The sequence below is a fragment of the Phyllostomus discolor genome, chromosome 7 (genome assembly GCF_004126475.2).
Source record: "Phyllostomus discolor isolate MPI-MPIP mPhyDis1 chromosome 7, mPhyDis1.pri.v3, whole genome shotgun sequence".
Lineage (NCBI taxonomy): Eukaryota > Metazoa > Chordata > Mammalia > Chiroptera > Phyllostomidae > Phyllostomus > Phyllostomus discolor.
This window is the reverse complement of record NC_040909.2, coordinates 55614248-55631530: the sequence shown is the minus strand read 5'-3', so window position 1 is coordinate 55631530 and position 17283 is coordinate 55614248. Positions and strand designations below refer to the sequence as shown.

Below are 17283 nucleotides of genomic sequence, written 5' to 3'. Positions count from 1 at the left end.
AGTCTAGTTTACAGTCCAAAACATATATTTCCAGATAGATATTTTATTTACCAAAAAAGTCAAACTCTTCATGTTGTTCTGCAAATTGCTTTTTTAAAAAAGTCAGTGTAGACATTTTTTCATGTTTGCACATGGAGCCCTAGTTCTAATACCTATAAATTCTCCTCTTTTTTCCCTGTGGTAGGAAATTTTAAGGTTTATTCTCTTAGCAACTAGAATTTTCCTCTTTGATAGACTTCTAAGCTTCCTCACCTAGGGCTATTATTAACCATGCAGCATAAACATGTATATATATAAGTACAGATGTAGATGCAGACATTGATATTAATAATATGTAGTAATATATAAGTATCTTTGCTATCTTGTTTCTTTAAGAAAAAAAATCCAGAAATAGTAATAAATGTCTTTGAAAATCTGTATATTTTTTTGCTTTGTTTTTTTTGCTTTTTTCATCAGGATTTTTCAGTTTACAGAGGAATTTGCCATTGCCTCTTTTTAATTTGAACCTTTGCCAGAGTGTATAAACTATAATTTAATTTGCAAAAAGTTAATTTATTGAAAGACATCACCTTGTAATTTAGTGACTAAGGTGTTTATTGGGTCACTGTGTTGGCTATAAGCACTGACTAGTATTTGGATCATTATCAGTTTCGAAACCTCACCATGAAGCAACTGCCTCTTAGGCCTAGAAAGCTCTACCAACCCCGAGCTTCTAAGACTAGACCTGCTGCATATCTACTCAAGTGCCTGCCACTAAGGCAAAATGAATTGCTCTGGCTGTAAGCAAGAGATAATCTTTGCTTTCATGATCGCTATGGGGTATGACAAATCCTTAAAATAAATTAGTCAAAAGAAAACATTGGAATTATGTCCTACCCCCCAAATAAACCAAGGCTAAGCAATATAAGACATTTTATTCTGAGATGCATTTCCTCAGCTACCAACTGACCAACATTTATTGAGCACCTACCCAATGTGTAGAGCACATTAGTAGGTCATCGAGGAGTATGAGGTATAGTCTCTCACTTCCAGAAAGATACCTGTTAGAGTTCTAACAGGGGTAGGCAATGGCACTTCAACAGTCCCAACAGCCCAGACTACTGGGCTGTCTCCAATGCAAAATCAGGATGTCATGACCAGAAGGAGAAATGGACACTAAGCAGGCAAAAACAACTGATGCCCAGTAGTATAATGTAAGTCGAGAGACGAGCTACAACCAAAGAAGCAGTGCTGCGTTAGGGATGGTTCTCCCCTTCACTGTGCTCACTTGGCAAAGCAGCGTCTCTTAGACTTCTTTGGAAATCTACCTGGCCTGCCCCAGCACACTATGTGCAGTTCCAGGTCCAGTTCTGTTTCTGATTCACCTTGGGATCCTTCCCTCTTCCCCCCACCACACACCTACACTTCCTCTAGCTCAGTGTGTGGCATGGACACTCAGGAAATGTTGGTGAAAAAAGGTAGGAAAGGAAGAGAGAAGAATAGCCTGAGGAGTGAGAAGTATCTGGAGGAAGAGAGGCAAGTGGCCCTCTCACCATGAGAGGGCTTCTCCCCCACACCCATGTTATTGCTTCACTGACACACGGCTTTCCTCTGAGAATTTTAGAAGGATGAAGTACTTAGGAGAAGTAACTGACGCCTTACTTTTGGGAAGATTTTAGGGGGAATAAGTTCTTCAGGGAGGAAAAAAAGGAAATGTGCTGAGAATACCAATGAAGCCATGTCTGTAAAACACATACTGTACAGGCATGAGAAAGAGAAAATGATTGTTTTAGGCCATGTGACCAGAAAACAGATGTTTTAGGGCCTTCACACTGAGCCTTCCACCAAGAGAAGATGTGAACCACACAGTAGCTAAAAAGAAAGCTCTGTGCTCGCTTGTGAAAATAATAAAATGGCATAGCCCATCTAAAGCTCAGCACCTTTCCAAGAAGGGCACAAGAGAAGAATCTCAGGATTCTGTGTGATATTTCACATACATTTGATTCTCATTAACTTTGAAAAGCCATTGAGATTCACTGGTTACATTGAATTCCCAAATTAAAGCATCAGTGTCTACTTAAATTGGATTCCTCCCTTTTCAACCTCTGTGGCCAACAAAGGTGACATGACAGCCCACCATCACAAAGGTGATGGAGGAGCCAGGATGAGAGCTCAGCTTTTCTGTTTCTTTTCTTGTCCTGTTTGTCACAACCATGTCTAAAGGCAATTTTGGTGGCCTACCTAAAAAATACTGCATTATTTTTTGTATTCTTTTTTTTCTCTGTTGTTTAAATCATCACATCTACAGATGTTTTATCAAAATGATAAACTCACCCCATTTGAAACAAATACAATGCCAACTTAATTACAAGAGATAAGTTCAAGGGCACCAGTTTTGGCCCAATTCAGGGAAACAAAAATATCTCAGGAGGCCTGAAGAAAAAGATGGCAGTCTAGGCCATGACAATCAGTACCCAGCTGCTGCCTTGTTGAATTCAGTCAAATATACAAAGGATTTTCAATCTCCTCTTTAGCCACCAAACCCTTCCACTGAAACTTAAAATGCAAATGAAACCAGGTTAAGCAGTCTGGTCAATTTTGGAGAAAGAAACTGATGCTACACAGCCTGGCCCAGGTCCCCAGGCAGTCTCAGAGGGGCTCTGTGGAGAACCACCACACTGGAAACATATCTACCCAAGTGACTTACAGAAGTTTTATTTCTTTGCACTCAGATGCTAGGTCTCATGGAGTATTTTTTTACAGAGTTTTCAGCGCATAATTTCTAACACAATTTTGCATTCTATTAGATTTAATATAATGAAATTTGTTTGAAAATCCTAAAAGAAGTACACATCCAACACCAGTCTCCTCAAAATCTCAAAATCATCTCCCCTCCAATCATTCTCTCTCTCTCTCTCTCTCTCTCTCTCTCTCTCTCTATATATATATATATATATATATATATTATGTATATATATAAAATCATTCTCTCTATATATATATTTTATGTATATATATACATAAAATCTCCATATATTATAAATATAGTATATATATTATAATATATAAATATATACATATGTCTGTGATGCAGAACTATTGAAGGCACCCTCCCTAAGTAAAGGTCCCTTTTAATGCTACCACTTTGGAAAACCAAAGGTAGGTTGCAAATGGACCTCCTATTAATCAGGGACAAAGACATCCACAGATGGTGTTGAACCAAAGCCACAATCCCATTTAAAGATCAGGGCTGAAATTATTACAAATGTGGCTGGAGTCTGCTCCACCAACTGTAAAAGGTATGAAGCAGTTGCAGGGTGTTTTTGTGCAAGACACATAAGTGTTCCTACAAGATAAGACCGTGTTCACCATGTAAAAGCCTAGGACCTGTACTGGATGTTGTTTAAAATCCCAAAGCACCATGCAGAAAATTCTGATGCAGTATGTCTAGGACAAGGTCCAGAAATCGGTACTTTTTACAAGCACCAGGAAATGCTGATGAAGGCTGTCTGAAGACTACCTTGGAGAAATATTACCTCAGTAGTCATTGTCCCTTTTAAAATGAAGTCTCCCATTCTCTTTAGACCATACCCTCTTAGACTCTATGTTCTCCACAAAGCTAAGCACCAGAGTAGCTTAACAGATGATTATTTGCAAATGACATGACAAAGCCTCCTCAGCCCTGTTCCTTTAAATTCTAATAAATGCCCTAAGAAAATGGCTGTTAACTGTAATCCAAGGATTAAAGAGAAATGGGTCTTCAGCACCCTAAGTCAAGAAATTGCTAGGTACACTCATTCTAAACCCCCAAGGCCACAATAAGGAGAACCAAACACATTGTTAGGACTGACCAAACCAATGCCAAAGATAATGGTACCAGTTCTTTACATTCCTTCATAAACTCTTCACCCTGGTGTCTAGGGGAAGGAAAAGAAACAGCCAACTCATCAGCCATACCAGGCTGGAAAGTCTGTCCTCGATCATCTTTTTCTTTTAAATATTTTTCTTCTCTGCTCAAAGGATTTCAGGTTAAAATCAGCTTTTGATTGGTTTCCAGCCAAAGTATTCCTAAGATATGTTCCCCCTTTTAGCACCATAATATTCTGTGGTTCCTCTAATAAGGTTAATTATTACTTATATTTATGTGTTCTTTCAGAGTTTACAAGGTTCACTTCATCTTTACAATCTTTCTACACTGCAGCGAGGACAAGTTTTATCCCCTTTCTATATTAGAGCTAAGTGAGATTCACTGACCTACTCATAGCCTGTGGGTCCTAGGCAGCCAATATGAAACCTAACACAGGTCTTCTAACTCCAAATATATTCTGTGACTCCAAGCACTCAGGCAGAACTGGTGTTCAAAGAGATTTTATGTGTATACGATTTCTAGAGTTTACTTGCCTCACATCAGATAGAACCAATGTGGTCCCTAAAGCCATATCCTATTTCTAATTTACTACAGATAATAGTAGAACTAAAAAACAGCCTCTGACTGTCCCAGCTTTCAGAAAAATTGCTAAATGTAAATGGAATAAAATACATTGTCGAATAATATAAAATGCCTTGGAATACAGCAGCTGTCACCTGGAAACAATATTAAAATAAGTGAACCATGAAAATAAATTGTAAGACGTACAAGTAGTTGAATAATGTATCACTCTAAATGAGTGGTTCTTTTCCACTCAACTTTACAACTTTATTGCCCTAAAGGGCATTTCTGATTATATTCTGGTTGCAACTGACAATAATCAGCCAAAACTAGCTTAAGTTTTAAAAGGGGAAGAATTATACTGCTTAGTTCATTAAGTTAGTAATTAATGAGTCTTCTGGCAAGGCTAGGTCCAGGGCTCAAACAAAGTCAACAAAACTCAGTCTCTGTCTACCATCTTTTGACTGTGCTTTCCTCTGAGCTGGCTTTACCCTGAAGCAAGCTCTCTCTGTAAAGCAAACTGGCAGTACAACTCTTCAAACAGTTTAGCAACCCCAGAGGAAACAAAGCTTTTCAATCCCAGTAGGTCTAGCAGAGACCCCTATTGAGCTTTCATTAGCTCGAAGTGGTCATGTGCCCACCCCTACACCAATCACTGAAGCCAAGAAGATGTGATATTGATTGGCCAGGCATGAACCACATGTCCCACCCATCCTACCTCCCGCTAGAGACACAATTAGTCCCACACAGACTCTATGGGCTGAAAGTAGAGAAGAAGGTGATGCCCCGAGGAAAATCAGGATTCAGTTACCAGAGGAAAATAAATGCTGTGCATGCCGACATGGAGAAATGTCCTAGATATTATCATCTCCATTTAAAGATAATTAAACTGAGTCTCAGCGAAGTTAACTGAAATGCCTGATATCACATACCTAGAAAATAACAGATCTAAGAATCAAATCCAGTTATGTATGGCTCCAAAACCTATTCTTCTGTCAATGTCACTCAAGACTCTGTGATTCTTCATACACAGTCACGTCACATTAAAAATGGTCCTTGGTCCCAGGAACTGTGTGCACATCGTAAAAATTTTCTTCATCCTCTGATCTTGGCTCAGTTGGTCAATGTTTCCTCATGAAAACTGTCCTGACCACCCAACTACACCAAATCCCCAAGCTCTGATAGTACATAGATCTCTCTAATACATATTACCATTAAAGTTATAAATCTCTGAGGTAATATAATTAATGTCTGCCTTCTGGCATGAGGGCAGGAACCACATCAGGTTTTGTATATCTTTATATTCCCAGCACCCAACATACTACCTAAGTATTTGTTGAATGAATGAGTGAATCTGCCATAAAAATAAGCATTTTTTAAACATTTTTTTATTTTAATTGTTGTTCAAGTACAAGCCTTTTAAAAAATGTATGTATCGGAACTCTAGACAAGGGCTAGTAACCAGGGTTCAGTAAAAATGACAGCTCAATCATTCTCATAGAAAGATAGTGAAGGCAAGAAAAGGAATTTAGACAAAATGTATTTCATTAGTTGTATGTCCAAGTATTTTAGTCTTTCATGGATGTCGGGAGAAAGGACAGAGAGGGACAAGAAAGGACTGACCCTCTTGTCTCATAAGTGAACTCTAGCTGCTAAGTGTAATTGAAACTCAGAGCAAACTTAAAATTTCTGGACAGTTCCTGTATGTTAAAACATACGTTCTCAAATTTTAGTGTACATTAAGAAATATCTGAGATAATTATGAGATAATTAGAGATTCCTGAGGTCCACTCAGACCTGACATTCTGTTTCAATTGGTCTGACTTTAAAAATCTGCATATTTATAACCTACCTCCACTAGATACTCACTCTCTAAGGAATGTGGCCTCAGTCCATGCTTTATGAAACATTATTGCAAAACTTAGTTTAAATAAGTGGTTGGAAATGAACTAAAGGGTTCCTTGTGTATCTGAGGTTCAGCCTTCTTTAAAACAAAAGCTGGAAGATTGTGTCTTCAGAAGTCCCAACAGCCAATTCCATGATTCCATGAAAAGGTTACACAGCAGCTAAAAATCCCAAAGATGTGAAAATTGTAGTCTTCCAGAGTGCATTTTTAGATGTCTGCAGGTGATTTGACATCACCAGATCTTTATGTTTTTTTGTTCTAGTCCAGGTTGTCAGACTGGGGTAGCTGACTCTCTGACTTCTAACATGAATTCAAGGCTGTGCAATGCTATTATTATAGCAGTGTTCATTATATCATTAATTTTCTTCAAATTGTAACTTAAGTAGAATTATATATACTATCACATAAAAACATGCACTTAACTGGGAATTACTTTCACTTAGTGATGTCTTGTGGATGCTTAAAAACAAAAATAAAAAGCTGCCAAACCTTTGCTATTCCTTCACCCTCAAACACTCTAGAAAAGCTGAGGCTCCCCACAAATTAGAAATAAGTAGAAATATTCAAAGAGAAATCATTTTTTCTCCCTTCCTTTATTTTCTAAAGTAAATTGCCAAATCGCAAATTAAAGCAGTCCTAGTCACCGCCTCAAGTGTATTTTAGCCCCGATTTAGTCAGGAACAACTTGAGCTGCTTTACCAGAAGAGGGCAGCAACATCTAATGCTCCAAGAAGCAAGCAACTGAACCAAGGAAAACTCAAAAAGCCCAGAGCATGTAGTATTGTGATAGTAAATGCATGATCTTGAAATAACATTCTTTTGTTGTGATTTTTTTCTGATCTCAGATGAGTGTCGGCAGCTCTCTACTTGTTTGGCTAATCATCACATTGCAAACTGTATCATCTTTATTGCCAGAGATAGGTAAAAATCACCATCCAGCCATCTCGGCTATCTGTAATTACTGTCATGTCATGGGGGATCAGTTATCTATAGGACCAGTAATGGGTTCAAAAAGCCTGGTGCTGTGCTTGGAGTAATATATGTAAATTTTTGAGAAAAATACCTCTCTATTAGATTATACATACTTAACTTCTAGAAACAATCAGACTCAATTAGTGAATACCCACTATATGGTGGATTTTGCTTATGGGAAGTGAAATAAAACCCAGATATAAAACTGCTTAGGCTGGCCCTCAAAGGATTTATAATCTAGTAGGCAAGTATACCTACTTAGTTATTCTATATGAGAATGTTAGTGCCAAATGCCAGGAAATTGTTTTTATAAATGCATATATTGAGTGTTTTCTATGTGAGGGTCACACACAGTATAAAGCCCTTAACTGCTCAATTAATCCTCTAGCACCAATAACACACAGGTAAAATACAGATGAGGACCCTGAAACTTAGGTGACAGCTTATCAGAACTGGGATGGGGCTGCAGGCCTGTGTGACCACCAAGTTTGAACTCTTAAACCTCACTTTTAGGATGCTGTTGGGTGTTCTGCTTATTAAAAAGACTAACACATGTCCACTTATGAAAATACTCAGTGATCTGGCTGTTTCCCTTGAAGCCCATCAAGGCCTTACAATGTAGGGAACAGACTCTACAAACCATATACATAGTAAAGAAAGAGTTGTGCAGAAGGTTTTCACCAGGAACCAACAGAGGGCAGCAGAAGATCAACCAACCAGTACAATGTTCTCCAGTGGACTCCCTTTATCTAGCCACCGGGACCTTCAGGCCTCCTGTGTGGGAGATATGTGCAGGACTTGAAAGCGCCGACTTCTTATTGACATTTAAAAAAATGACAAACCTCACTGTGGAGAAGAAGACTAAGAATGACCCAAAGGGATCAAAGTTCACTTAGAAAATGTCTTTTTTAATAAAAGGAACTAAGAGATGAGGGATATGGCACTCCTACACCAAGACACCTGACATCCATGAATGCTAAATATGCCCACAAGCTTTTAGCCTGAAGCTCAGAGGATGCTCATTCTCCCAATAGCTCATCTCACAGAGAAGCCAAATGCAAAAAATGCTAAGTATCCACAGTGGGTCTAAAGGCTGACCTGCCACTCTCCCAGCACTGGCAGGCCTACCGTGTCAGTAGTGAGGGCTGCACCAGGGACAAGAATCATACTGTTGGGGTGAGGATGGCTCTACCATGACCAGCACTTAGCAATTGAGTGCTCATTGTTTATGACAGCATGTCACTCTGGCATTTGTCTGAATGAAAAGACTTTTCAAAACAACCAAAAGCACTCAGTGGAAGGAGGGTGGTGGTGGTGGATGAAATGTACAGCTTGATGCTGAGAATTGACTTGCAAAAATTAAAATACTTAAAAGATATTTAAAAGTTGGGATATAAATTTTAAAAAGTGTTGGCCCTAACTCCTGACCAAAAGGTCTGTGTTATGTCTGTGAGCTTGGCAGTCTCGGCTAGGGCTGGCAAGTGCCAGTATTCAACCAGTTTTGACCCACAAACATGGCAATTTCATGTGGCTTATCCCAAATAAAATAACAGCAGTAATGATAATAGCAAACTATTATCAAGCTGTTACTAAGCATTAGGAAATGTGTTTAAGTGCATTCCACATGTGAACTCAATCAAATCTTCAAATGAAGTGAATGAGGAGGTAGTTCTCAGATTACACACAGTATATAGATGAGGTAACAAGAAGACCAGTGAGGGGAAGTAACTTGCTCCATGTCACACAGCCAAGAGGTGACAGTATTCAATTTGAACCTAGCTCCTGAGCACAGAGCCTTGGGAAAAGGACAGGCTTAAAGAGTAGGCATTTCTTCTAGGAAGATGGGCTCTAGGGGACCAACCTCACAAATTGCTCTTCTTTCCCAGGTCAGTCAGTACACCTTTGCCATGTGCAGTTATCGGGAGAAAAAAGCAGAGCCTCAGGAACTTCTACAACTGGATGGCTACACTGTGGACTACACCGACCCCCAGCCAGGTACCCACCCACCCTATAGGCCATGAACCTACAAAGCTCTCCCCTTTCCCAAATCAATGATCAATTAATATTTGGTGGGCACTTCCTTCATGCTAGGCTTGAAGTAAGCCATGTTCCCAGCCTTTCAAAGGTGACAGGACAGTGACAACCCCTGACCCCATGGAACTTCTATCTTGGTTGAGGAAATGAGTTCCCAATCAAGAACTGTTTTTTTCCCAAGGGATCCTTGTAAAACCAAAAAGAAAACATAATATATTTTTCTTTTACATACCCGTACCCACATCAAATATGTACTCTATCCTACAATGCTAAAAAAAATTCCTGAGAAATAAGTCCTATGTTAACACACCAAGGACTCTGTGTGTGTGTGTGTGTGGTTTTCCACCAGTGATGTGTGTTGGTGTATTGTATCTCCATGTTCATGTGAGGTTGCCCTGTGCATCTATGTATGCTAACTACAATTCAAGGCTGGCCAATGGCACTTAAAAAGAGAACTCTCCCTAAATGTCTTTTTTTCCTAAGATGACACCAATGCACAAGCATAGACATCCAAGCTCCTAAGCCTTATGTAACTAAGAAAACCACACAAATGGTAGTATTTCTCATAAGTTCTACATCCTGCCCCCTCACACCTCTCTCGCTACCCCCACCCATTTTATCTTCTTCCTAGAAAAAAAGTGAATAGAAATCAGCCTCAAAGAACCTTCAAAATGGGCGGGAGGGTGGTGTGAAATCATTTCAGCATATTAATGAACAACAAGCACCAACAGCCCTTTCCCAGAGAAGTTTATTTTTATGCCAAATCTGCACAAGGGAAGCATTTCCAACCATACTGCATTATTTGGCCCAAAACCTTTTTTCTACTCCCATATTGCTCTTCCACATGCAACAAAATACGCATAAAAGAATAACAGAGTTTGAGAGAAGATGCGGTATTAACCTGGAAGGGTGTGGCAGGAAAGGCCATAGGCTCAGCCCACTTAAGCAAATTAGCACCTTCACAATACCACAGGAGTGGCTTGGACCAACTCCATGCACTAGGAGGTCATTAGCATCCTGCCAGAATGGGATACAGAGCTAACCAAATAAATGAATTAAAGGCTCTGTCTGGAAATCTTTCATAATGAATAGAACTTACGAGTTTGAAACAATTTCATGCAACATCTCATGGAAAGGATGTGGCTCCTGCATTAAAAAGCCAACCCTCAGCTGTGTCCTGTGATGGTTTGTGATCTCCTCAAACCACTGAGTTCTGTTCAGAGAAATGGAATTCATCTTTACTAAGACCTCCAGGTTACAGTGGGAAGCTGGTGGTCCAATATGAGAGGGGATAATGATCACATCTTCTGACAGTAATTCACCACTCTTTTCCTCCACATGATTGCATTTGGTCCTCACTGCAATCCCACCCATGAAGTAGACAAGACCAGGATTATTATCCCGTTTTGTAAAGGAAGAAACTTAACTGGGACTCAAGGTTCCAGCCCTGTCACCCTGTGGCACTTGCAAGAAGCCATAGTTATTATTTTACCACATAAAAACAGAATCTTCTTCCTGCAGGAAGGCAGAAGAGGAGAGAAAGCCGTTCTATCTACAAGCAAAAGGAATGTGCATGTATATTATAAAAGCTTCTCTTCTTTTTAATTGCATTGATCCCACAGGATATAATTTATAAATTCCTTTACCAAAGATGTAAATGAAAAAGTAAATTGATTATGTTCTTGAGAATAACAAGCAACTTCTTTGCCTTTCTGTGTGCCAAGTCCTATTTATTTTCAAAGTAATGTTAGATTGAAAATGAGATTTAAATGCTCCCAATTGTCATAAGAAAAGTCTAACTCCAAATTTCTCAAAGAGTGCTTATGTAAAATAAAAGTTTCTGGGCCCCAATCCTAACCTATGAACCAGAAGAGGGGAGAGCAGACTCCTCATATTTCAATAAGCCCCATAAGGGAATTCTTATGCACAGTAAAGTTTTCCAGCCAGGGATCAGAAGTTACATACAATTTAGCCAATGTCCACAGAGTTGTGAGGAGTCTCCCCAATTACCCCCCGAAAGGTAAGTGTGCAAATGGAGAGGACTTCTGAGTCCATCTGTCCCCCTCCTCTTGGCTTTATTCAGATGGTGAGTGGACCCAGCTGGTGGAGGTGTTTATGGGGTAGGTAGCCTTGTAGCTGTATAAGATCTTGCCTAGCCTGGGACCCAGTGGTCACCCAGACACAAACATTTGCACTAAATAGAATTTACCTATTTAGGGTCCTTGACATATTAATTTGAGGAATTGGTAAATAACTATATGTAAATTTTTATATACAGGCTACTCAATTTTTTAAAAGCCTCACTTGAGGATATATTTGTTGATTTTAAAGAGAGAGAAGGGGGAAAGAGAATCATTGATCCGTTACCTCCTGCACACACCCTGATGGGATGGAACCTACACCTAGGCATGTGCCCTGACTGGAGACTGAACCTCCCCATCTTTTGGTGTATGGGATGATGCTCCAACCAACTGAGCCACCTGACCAGGGTAGGCTACTCATTTTAAGCTGAAGGTAAAAATGCTTCACTTTACCTTTCCCTAGGTGTGGTTCAGAGAATATACAACAGTCTCTCAATTGCTATTAGAATAAATGATGAAGTGTTCAAATGAAAGGATATTCATTCAGAATAATTTAGTGGCACAATTTAAACTAAATGAAGTCTTTAACAACTTTACCATAGCCATAAATAGGCTATATCCATGTTTGCTGTTGGCCACTCTCTCCTGCAGAGAGAGGGCCAGCATTCCTTTCCTGTTCTGCCCCTGTCCATTCCAGGCATGTCCTCTTGATCTTGGCAGGACAGTACCTGTGGGGTACTCCATGGAGAGCCTGTGCACTGTCACACATCACATTTTGTAGATTCAGCCCCACAAATTTGCTACATTGTCTAAGACTCTGCTGTCTTGAAGCACAAGTCAGTGTTCACCTTCCCTTCCCCTTAGTTTTTTCCATCTGGGTTGCTCTGCTGCCTCCTTGCTCTCATTGGTATGTCCTTGTCTCCTGTGCTTTCTGGAAAAGCTCTGTTGCTCTCCACTGCTGTCATGTTGCCACTGCTGTAGATGTTTCTGTTTATCCTGCTGCCTCCACGATTGGGCTTTTCAGTGTTGTTAATAACTGATGCTCAGAGAGCTGTGGCTATGTGGCCAGCCACATTGTCCAGGCTGCATGGTCATACCACACAGTGGTTACAGTTGTCAGCTCTGCATCAGACAGCCAGGATTAGAAGCCCATCTCCGATGCTTACAGTCCCACTTTGTGTTCATGAACTAGTTATTGCCTTCTCTGTGACTCAATTTTTTATTTATAAAATGGGAAAAATAGTACTTCTCTCAGAGGGCTATTGGGAGGATTAAATACAAAATCTGAAAACTTCTTAGTATCTTTCCTTCTCTTTCTCTCCATTTTGAGGCAACCCTGTTAACTAACTTTCTTAAAGTAGCTGCAGGCCCTGGGAATGTGGGCCATGGAGAGTTCTTACCAAGTGATATGTACCTGGCATTCCCTGACAATATCAAAGGAGCTCATCCCAAAGGTTACCATGAGCCTAAACTACAAAAGGTCTGTTGACCACTCCTCTTTGAGTTCCTTCTTACTTACATCTCATAGCTTAAATCTTCCCTCAAAGCTCTTCTTCCTTCTCTTGCCCCTCCAGAATTTTCCACATTATCATGCCGTCCACTCATTTCATCAGGTTTCTCCAGCTTCCTAACTGTGTATCACCTACCCAATTTGCACATTTCAAAACCCTCCTTAAAAATTAGGAAAATTACTCCCTCATAATTATAACCACCAAAAATCTTTAATTAACAATACTATACTACTAGGCCCTCCATGTAAAGAATTAGCCACTTACTGTTCTAGAATCCCAGGAGATTCTTTGTCTTTAATTTCTTGAAGGTTATACTTTACAAAAAGTATATTTTATTGATTATGCTATTACAGTTGTCCTAATTTTTTCTCCTCTACCCTGCACCCCCTCCATCCTCCTGTGTCCCCTCCCCTCTTACTTCATGTCCATGGGTTGTACATATAGGGTCTTTGGTGTCTCAATTTCCTATACTATTCTTAACCTCTTCCTATTTTTTACCTACCAGTTATGCTTCTTGGTCTCTGTACCTTTTCCCCAAATCTCCTCCTCCCACCCTCTCCACTGATACACCTCCATGTGCTCTCCATTTCTGAGATTTTGTTCCTGTTCTAGTTGTTTGCTTAGTTTTTGTTTTTGTTTTTAGGTTCAGTTGTTGATAGTTATGAGTTTGTTGTCATTTTAATGTTCATAGTTTTTGATATTCTTCAATTTCTTAGATAAGTCCCTTTAACATTTCATATAAGAGCTTGGTGATGATGAACTCCTTTAATTTGACCTTATCTGGGAAACATTTTATCTGCCCTTCCATTCTAAATGACAGCTTTGCTGGATAGAGTAATCCTGGATGTAGGTCCTTTTCTTCCATGACTTCAAATACTTCTTTCCAGCCTCTTCTTTCCTGTAAGGTTTCTTTTGAGAAATCTTATGGAAACTCCTTTGGAGGTAACTCTCTCCTTTTCTCTGGCTGCTTTTAAGATTCTCTCCTTATCTTTAACCTTGGGTAATATAATTATGATGTGCTTTGGTGTGTGTTTCCTTGGGTCCAATTTCTTTGGAAATCTCTGGGCTTCCTGGACTTCCTGGAAATCTATTTCCTTCACTAGATTGGGGAGTTTTCCTTCATTTAAATAAGTTTTCAATTTCTTGCTCTTCCTCTTCTCCTTCTGGCACTCCTATGATTTGGATGTTGGAATGTTTAAAGTTGTCCCAGAGGTTCCTGAGCCTCCCCTCAATTTTCTGAATTCCTGCTTCTTCATTCTGTTTCAGTTGGATGTTTATTTCTTCCTTTTTTCCCAAATCGTTGACTTGAATCCCAGTTTCCTTCCCTTCACTATTGGTTCCCTGTATATTTTTCTTTATTTCACTTCATATAACCTTCATTTCTTCCTTCATTTTGCAACCAAACTCAATCATTTCTGTGAACATCCTGATTACCAGTGTTTCAAACTCTTCATCTGGTAGGTTTTCTATCTCCTCATCACTTATTTTTCTGGAGTTTTGATCTATTCTTTCATTTGGGCCATATCTCTTTGTCTCAGTGCACCTGTTACATTGTAACAGACAGAGTCTTAGGTATCCACCAGAGTGGGGCAACCCTCTTCCCTGTATTATGGCACTATCTGTGAGGGAGGGATTAGAGAGGGAACAGTACTGCTTGCTCAGCTCTCACCCCACTTTCCGTCACTTCCTTTGCTTCCCACAAGCAGATTGTGCTCTCTCAGGTTCTGATTCCTGGGTGGGTGGGTTTTTGTATACTCTAGAACCCCATAGGCCTCTCCATGGACTCTCCTGTGAGGCTTGGAGTTTTTCCCACTGTTGCAACCCTCACAGATTTTTACAGCCAGAGGTTTTGAGTCTTCAGTTTCCCATGCTGGCCAGAGAGTTCCCAGTAACTTCAAAATACTAGCTTTTGGAATATGTTGACAGACACGTTGTAACTGTGGCCTGTGTTCAAACAGAGGCTTCTGCCTCCCTTTTCCTGTACTGCAACCTTGAGAACTGTCCATGGAAAAAGAGGTTCTATGCAGCATTCATTTATTCATTTAAGAAGTACTTGTTGAGCACCTGCTATATACCATGTACTATTCTAAGTACCAGGGACACAGCAGAAAACAAAACAGAAAAAACTTCCTGTCCTTATGAAATAAAGTAAATTATATAGCTTTCAAGATGGTGATAAGAACTATGGAGGAAAATGAAGAAAGCTAAGAGCAATGAGTAATGAGGGGTAGAGATCAGGGAAGGCTTGCACAAGAATGTGACATTCGAGCAAAGACATGAAGGAAGTTTGGGTGTGAATCATACACATATCTAGAGGAAAAGTGATGTAGGCACAGGAAATAGCAAGTGCAAAGGACCTGAGATGAGAACACACCCAGAGTCTTCAATGAACTGCAAGAGCCTCGCATGGTCACCATGAAGTGAATAAATATATGTGTGCATGAGAGAGAGAGAGTAAGAGACGAAGATAAAAGTAGTGGAGGGTCAATTCCTGTGGGCCTTGCAGGCCTTGTCAGAACCTATACTTTTTCTGAGTGAAAAGTGGGGTCCCTGGCAGGTTTTGAGCAAACATGTGACATGAATTGACTTTTATGCTAAACCAATTACCATGGCCACCATGTTGACTATAGAGAGTGAGGAGTGAGGATGAAGGCAGACAGATCAGATAGGAGGCTATAAAATAATCCAGACCTGAGGTGTGCATGTCTAGATTCAGGGTAGCAGCACTGGGGTTGGAAGAAAGGGCCAAGTTCTGCTATATTATCTTAAAGGTTAAGCCATGAGAATTCCATTGGAAAGTGAGGAGTCCAGAGAGAAGCTATGGGCCTGAGCAACTAGACAGATGAGCTCAGTTTCACTGAGCTGGAGAGGAGTTTGGATGAAAGACGAGGAGCTCAGTGTTGGGTATAATAGTACAGATGTCTATTAGATATCTGCATGGAGGAGTCAAGGAAACCATAAGATATTAAGATGTGCAATTCAAAGGGTAACATCCATAATGGAGGAAGAAATGTAGGGCCCATAAGCATATTCATAGTATTTAAGAGAGATGGCATCACTGGGACAGAAGGTGTAGATAAAGAAGAGAAGAGGTCCAAAAACAACACCAGGATGCTCCAACATTAAAGGACAAGAGGAAGAGGAGGAACCCCCACATGAGACTGACAAACAGCAGCCAAGGAGGGAAGTAGAAATCAGATGATCTGAAGCCAAGTGGGGAAAGCATTTCAAAGAAAGTAGAATGAGTGTCAAATTTTGCTGATAGTAGATGGATAGAATAAAATAAGGACTTTGACTTGATCATTGGATTCAGCAGTGTGGAAGTCAATGTGGACCTTGAAAAGCTTCACTGGGGCAGTAGCCTGATTGGAGGGGCAATAGGGCAGAATTGAAGGAGAGAGACCCTCAGTATTTAATGTGTGGTCCTTGAATCAACACCATCTGCATAGTCTGGGATCTTGTAAGAAATGCAGACTCTTGGGCTCTACCCCAGAGCTACTAAATCAGAGGCTGCATTTTTAAGATGCCCAGGGGACTTACATGTGCACGAAAATTTGAGCAACCCTGATAGAAATCCCCTGATAGTGAAAAGAAAAGAGAAAGGTAGGGTGGGAGAAAAGAAAAGAAAAGAAAAGAAAAATTTTCTTTTGTTGTTTGTTTGTGTAAAGGATGAGAAAAATAACAGTATATTTATAGACAGAGGGTTACCCAACCTGTGGACAGCCTGCTTGACAACTCTGTCCCCTGCCAGACAAAGACAGAGACCAGAGCCAGACTCAAAAACACCTTTTTAACATCACAGCCCCACTCCAGGCAAATGGGTGTGAGCCTTCCCACTGGAATCAGATAAATTGCTCCTCCCCTCTCTAGCCCAAGGAAAAGCATCGGAAACCACCTTTTCAGAGCTCAGTCCTGCCAAGAACATTGAAGCTCAGCTTAGTAGTTTTTATTCCCTTTTATTCCAGGTTTGGAGGGTGGCCGAGCCTTCTTCAATGCAGTCAAAGAAGGAGATACTGTAATATTTGCAAGTGATGATGAGCAAGATCGCATCCTGTGGGTCCAAGCCATGTATCGGGCCACTGGGCAGTCACACAAGCCTGTGCCCCCAACCCAAGTTCAGAAACTCAACGCCAAGGGAGGGAATGTGCCTCAGCTGGATGCCCCCATCTCCCAATTTTGTAAGTAAATATGACCTTTGTTCAAAATAGTTCTATAGAGTACATCTTCCAAAGATGAATTAGAAAAATCTAGATGCTTTAATATTAAAAACTCATAAAATCACCTTTGCTGAAAAGAAAACAGTGAATTCAGGGGAAAATTTGGGACAAACATGTTAGATGAAAATAATTTTAAAGTGCAATACTTGACACT

At 40.1% G+C, this 17283-nt stretch overlaps 1 protein-coding gene across 1 annotated transcript in view; it reads left to right on the top strand.

Annotated features, from left to right (window-relative positions):
- CADPS (calcium dependent secretion activator) overlaps positions 1 to 17283 on the top strand; it is a 478898-nt gene that overhangs the window by 312476 nt on the left and 149139 nt on the right. Inside the window, 2 exon segments of the mRNA XM_036030984.1 lie at positions 9173 to 9281; positions 16878 to 17090. Of these exon segments, the coding sequence (XP_035886877.1) occupies positions 9173 to 9281; positions 16878 to 17090 (322 nt within the window).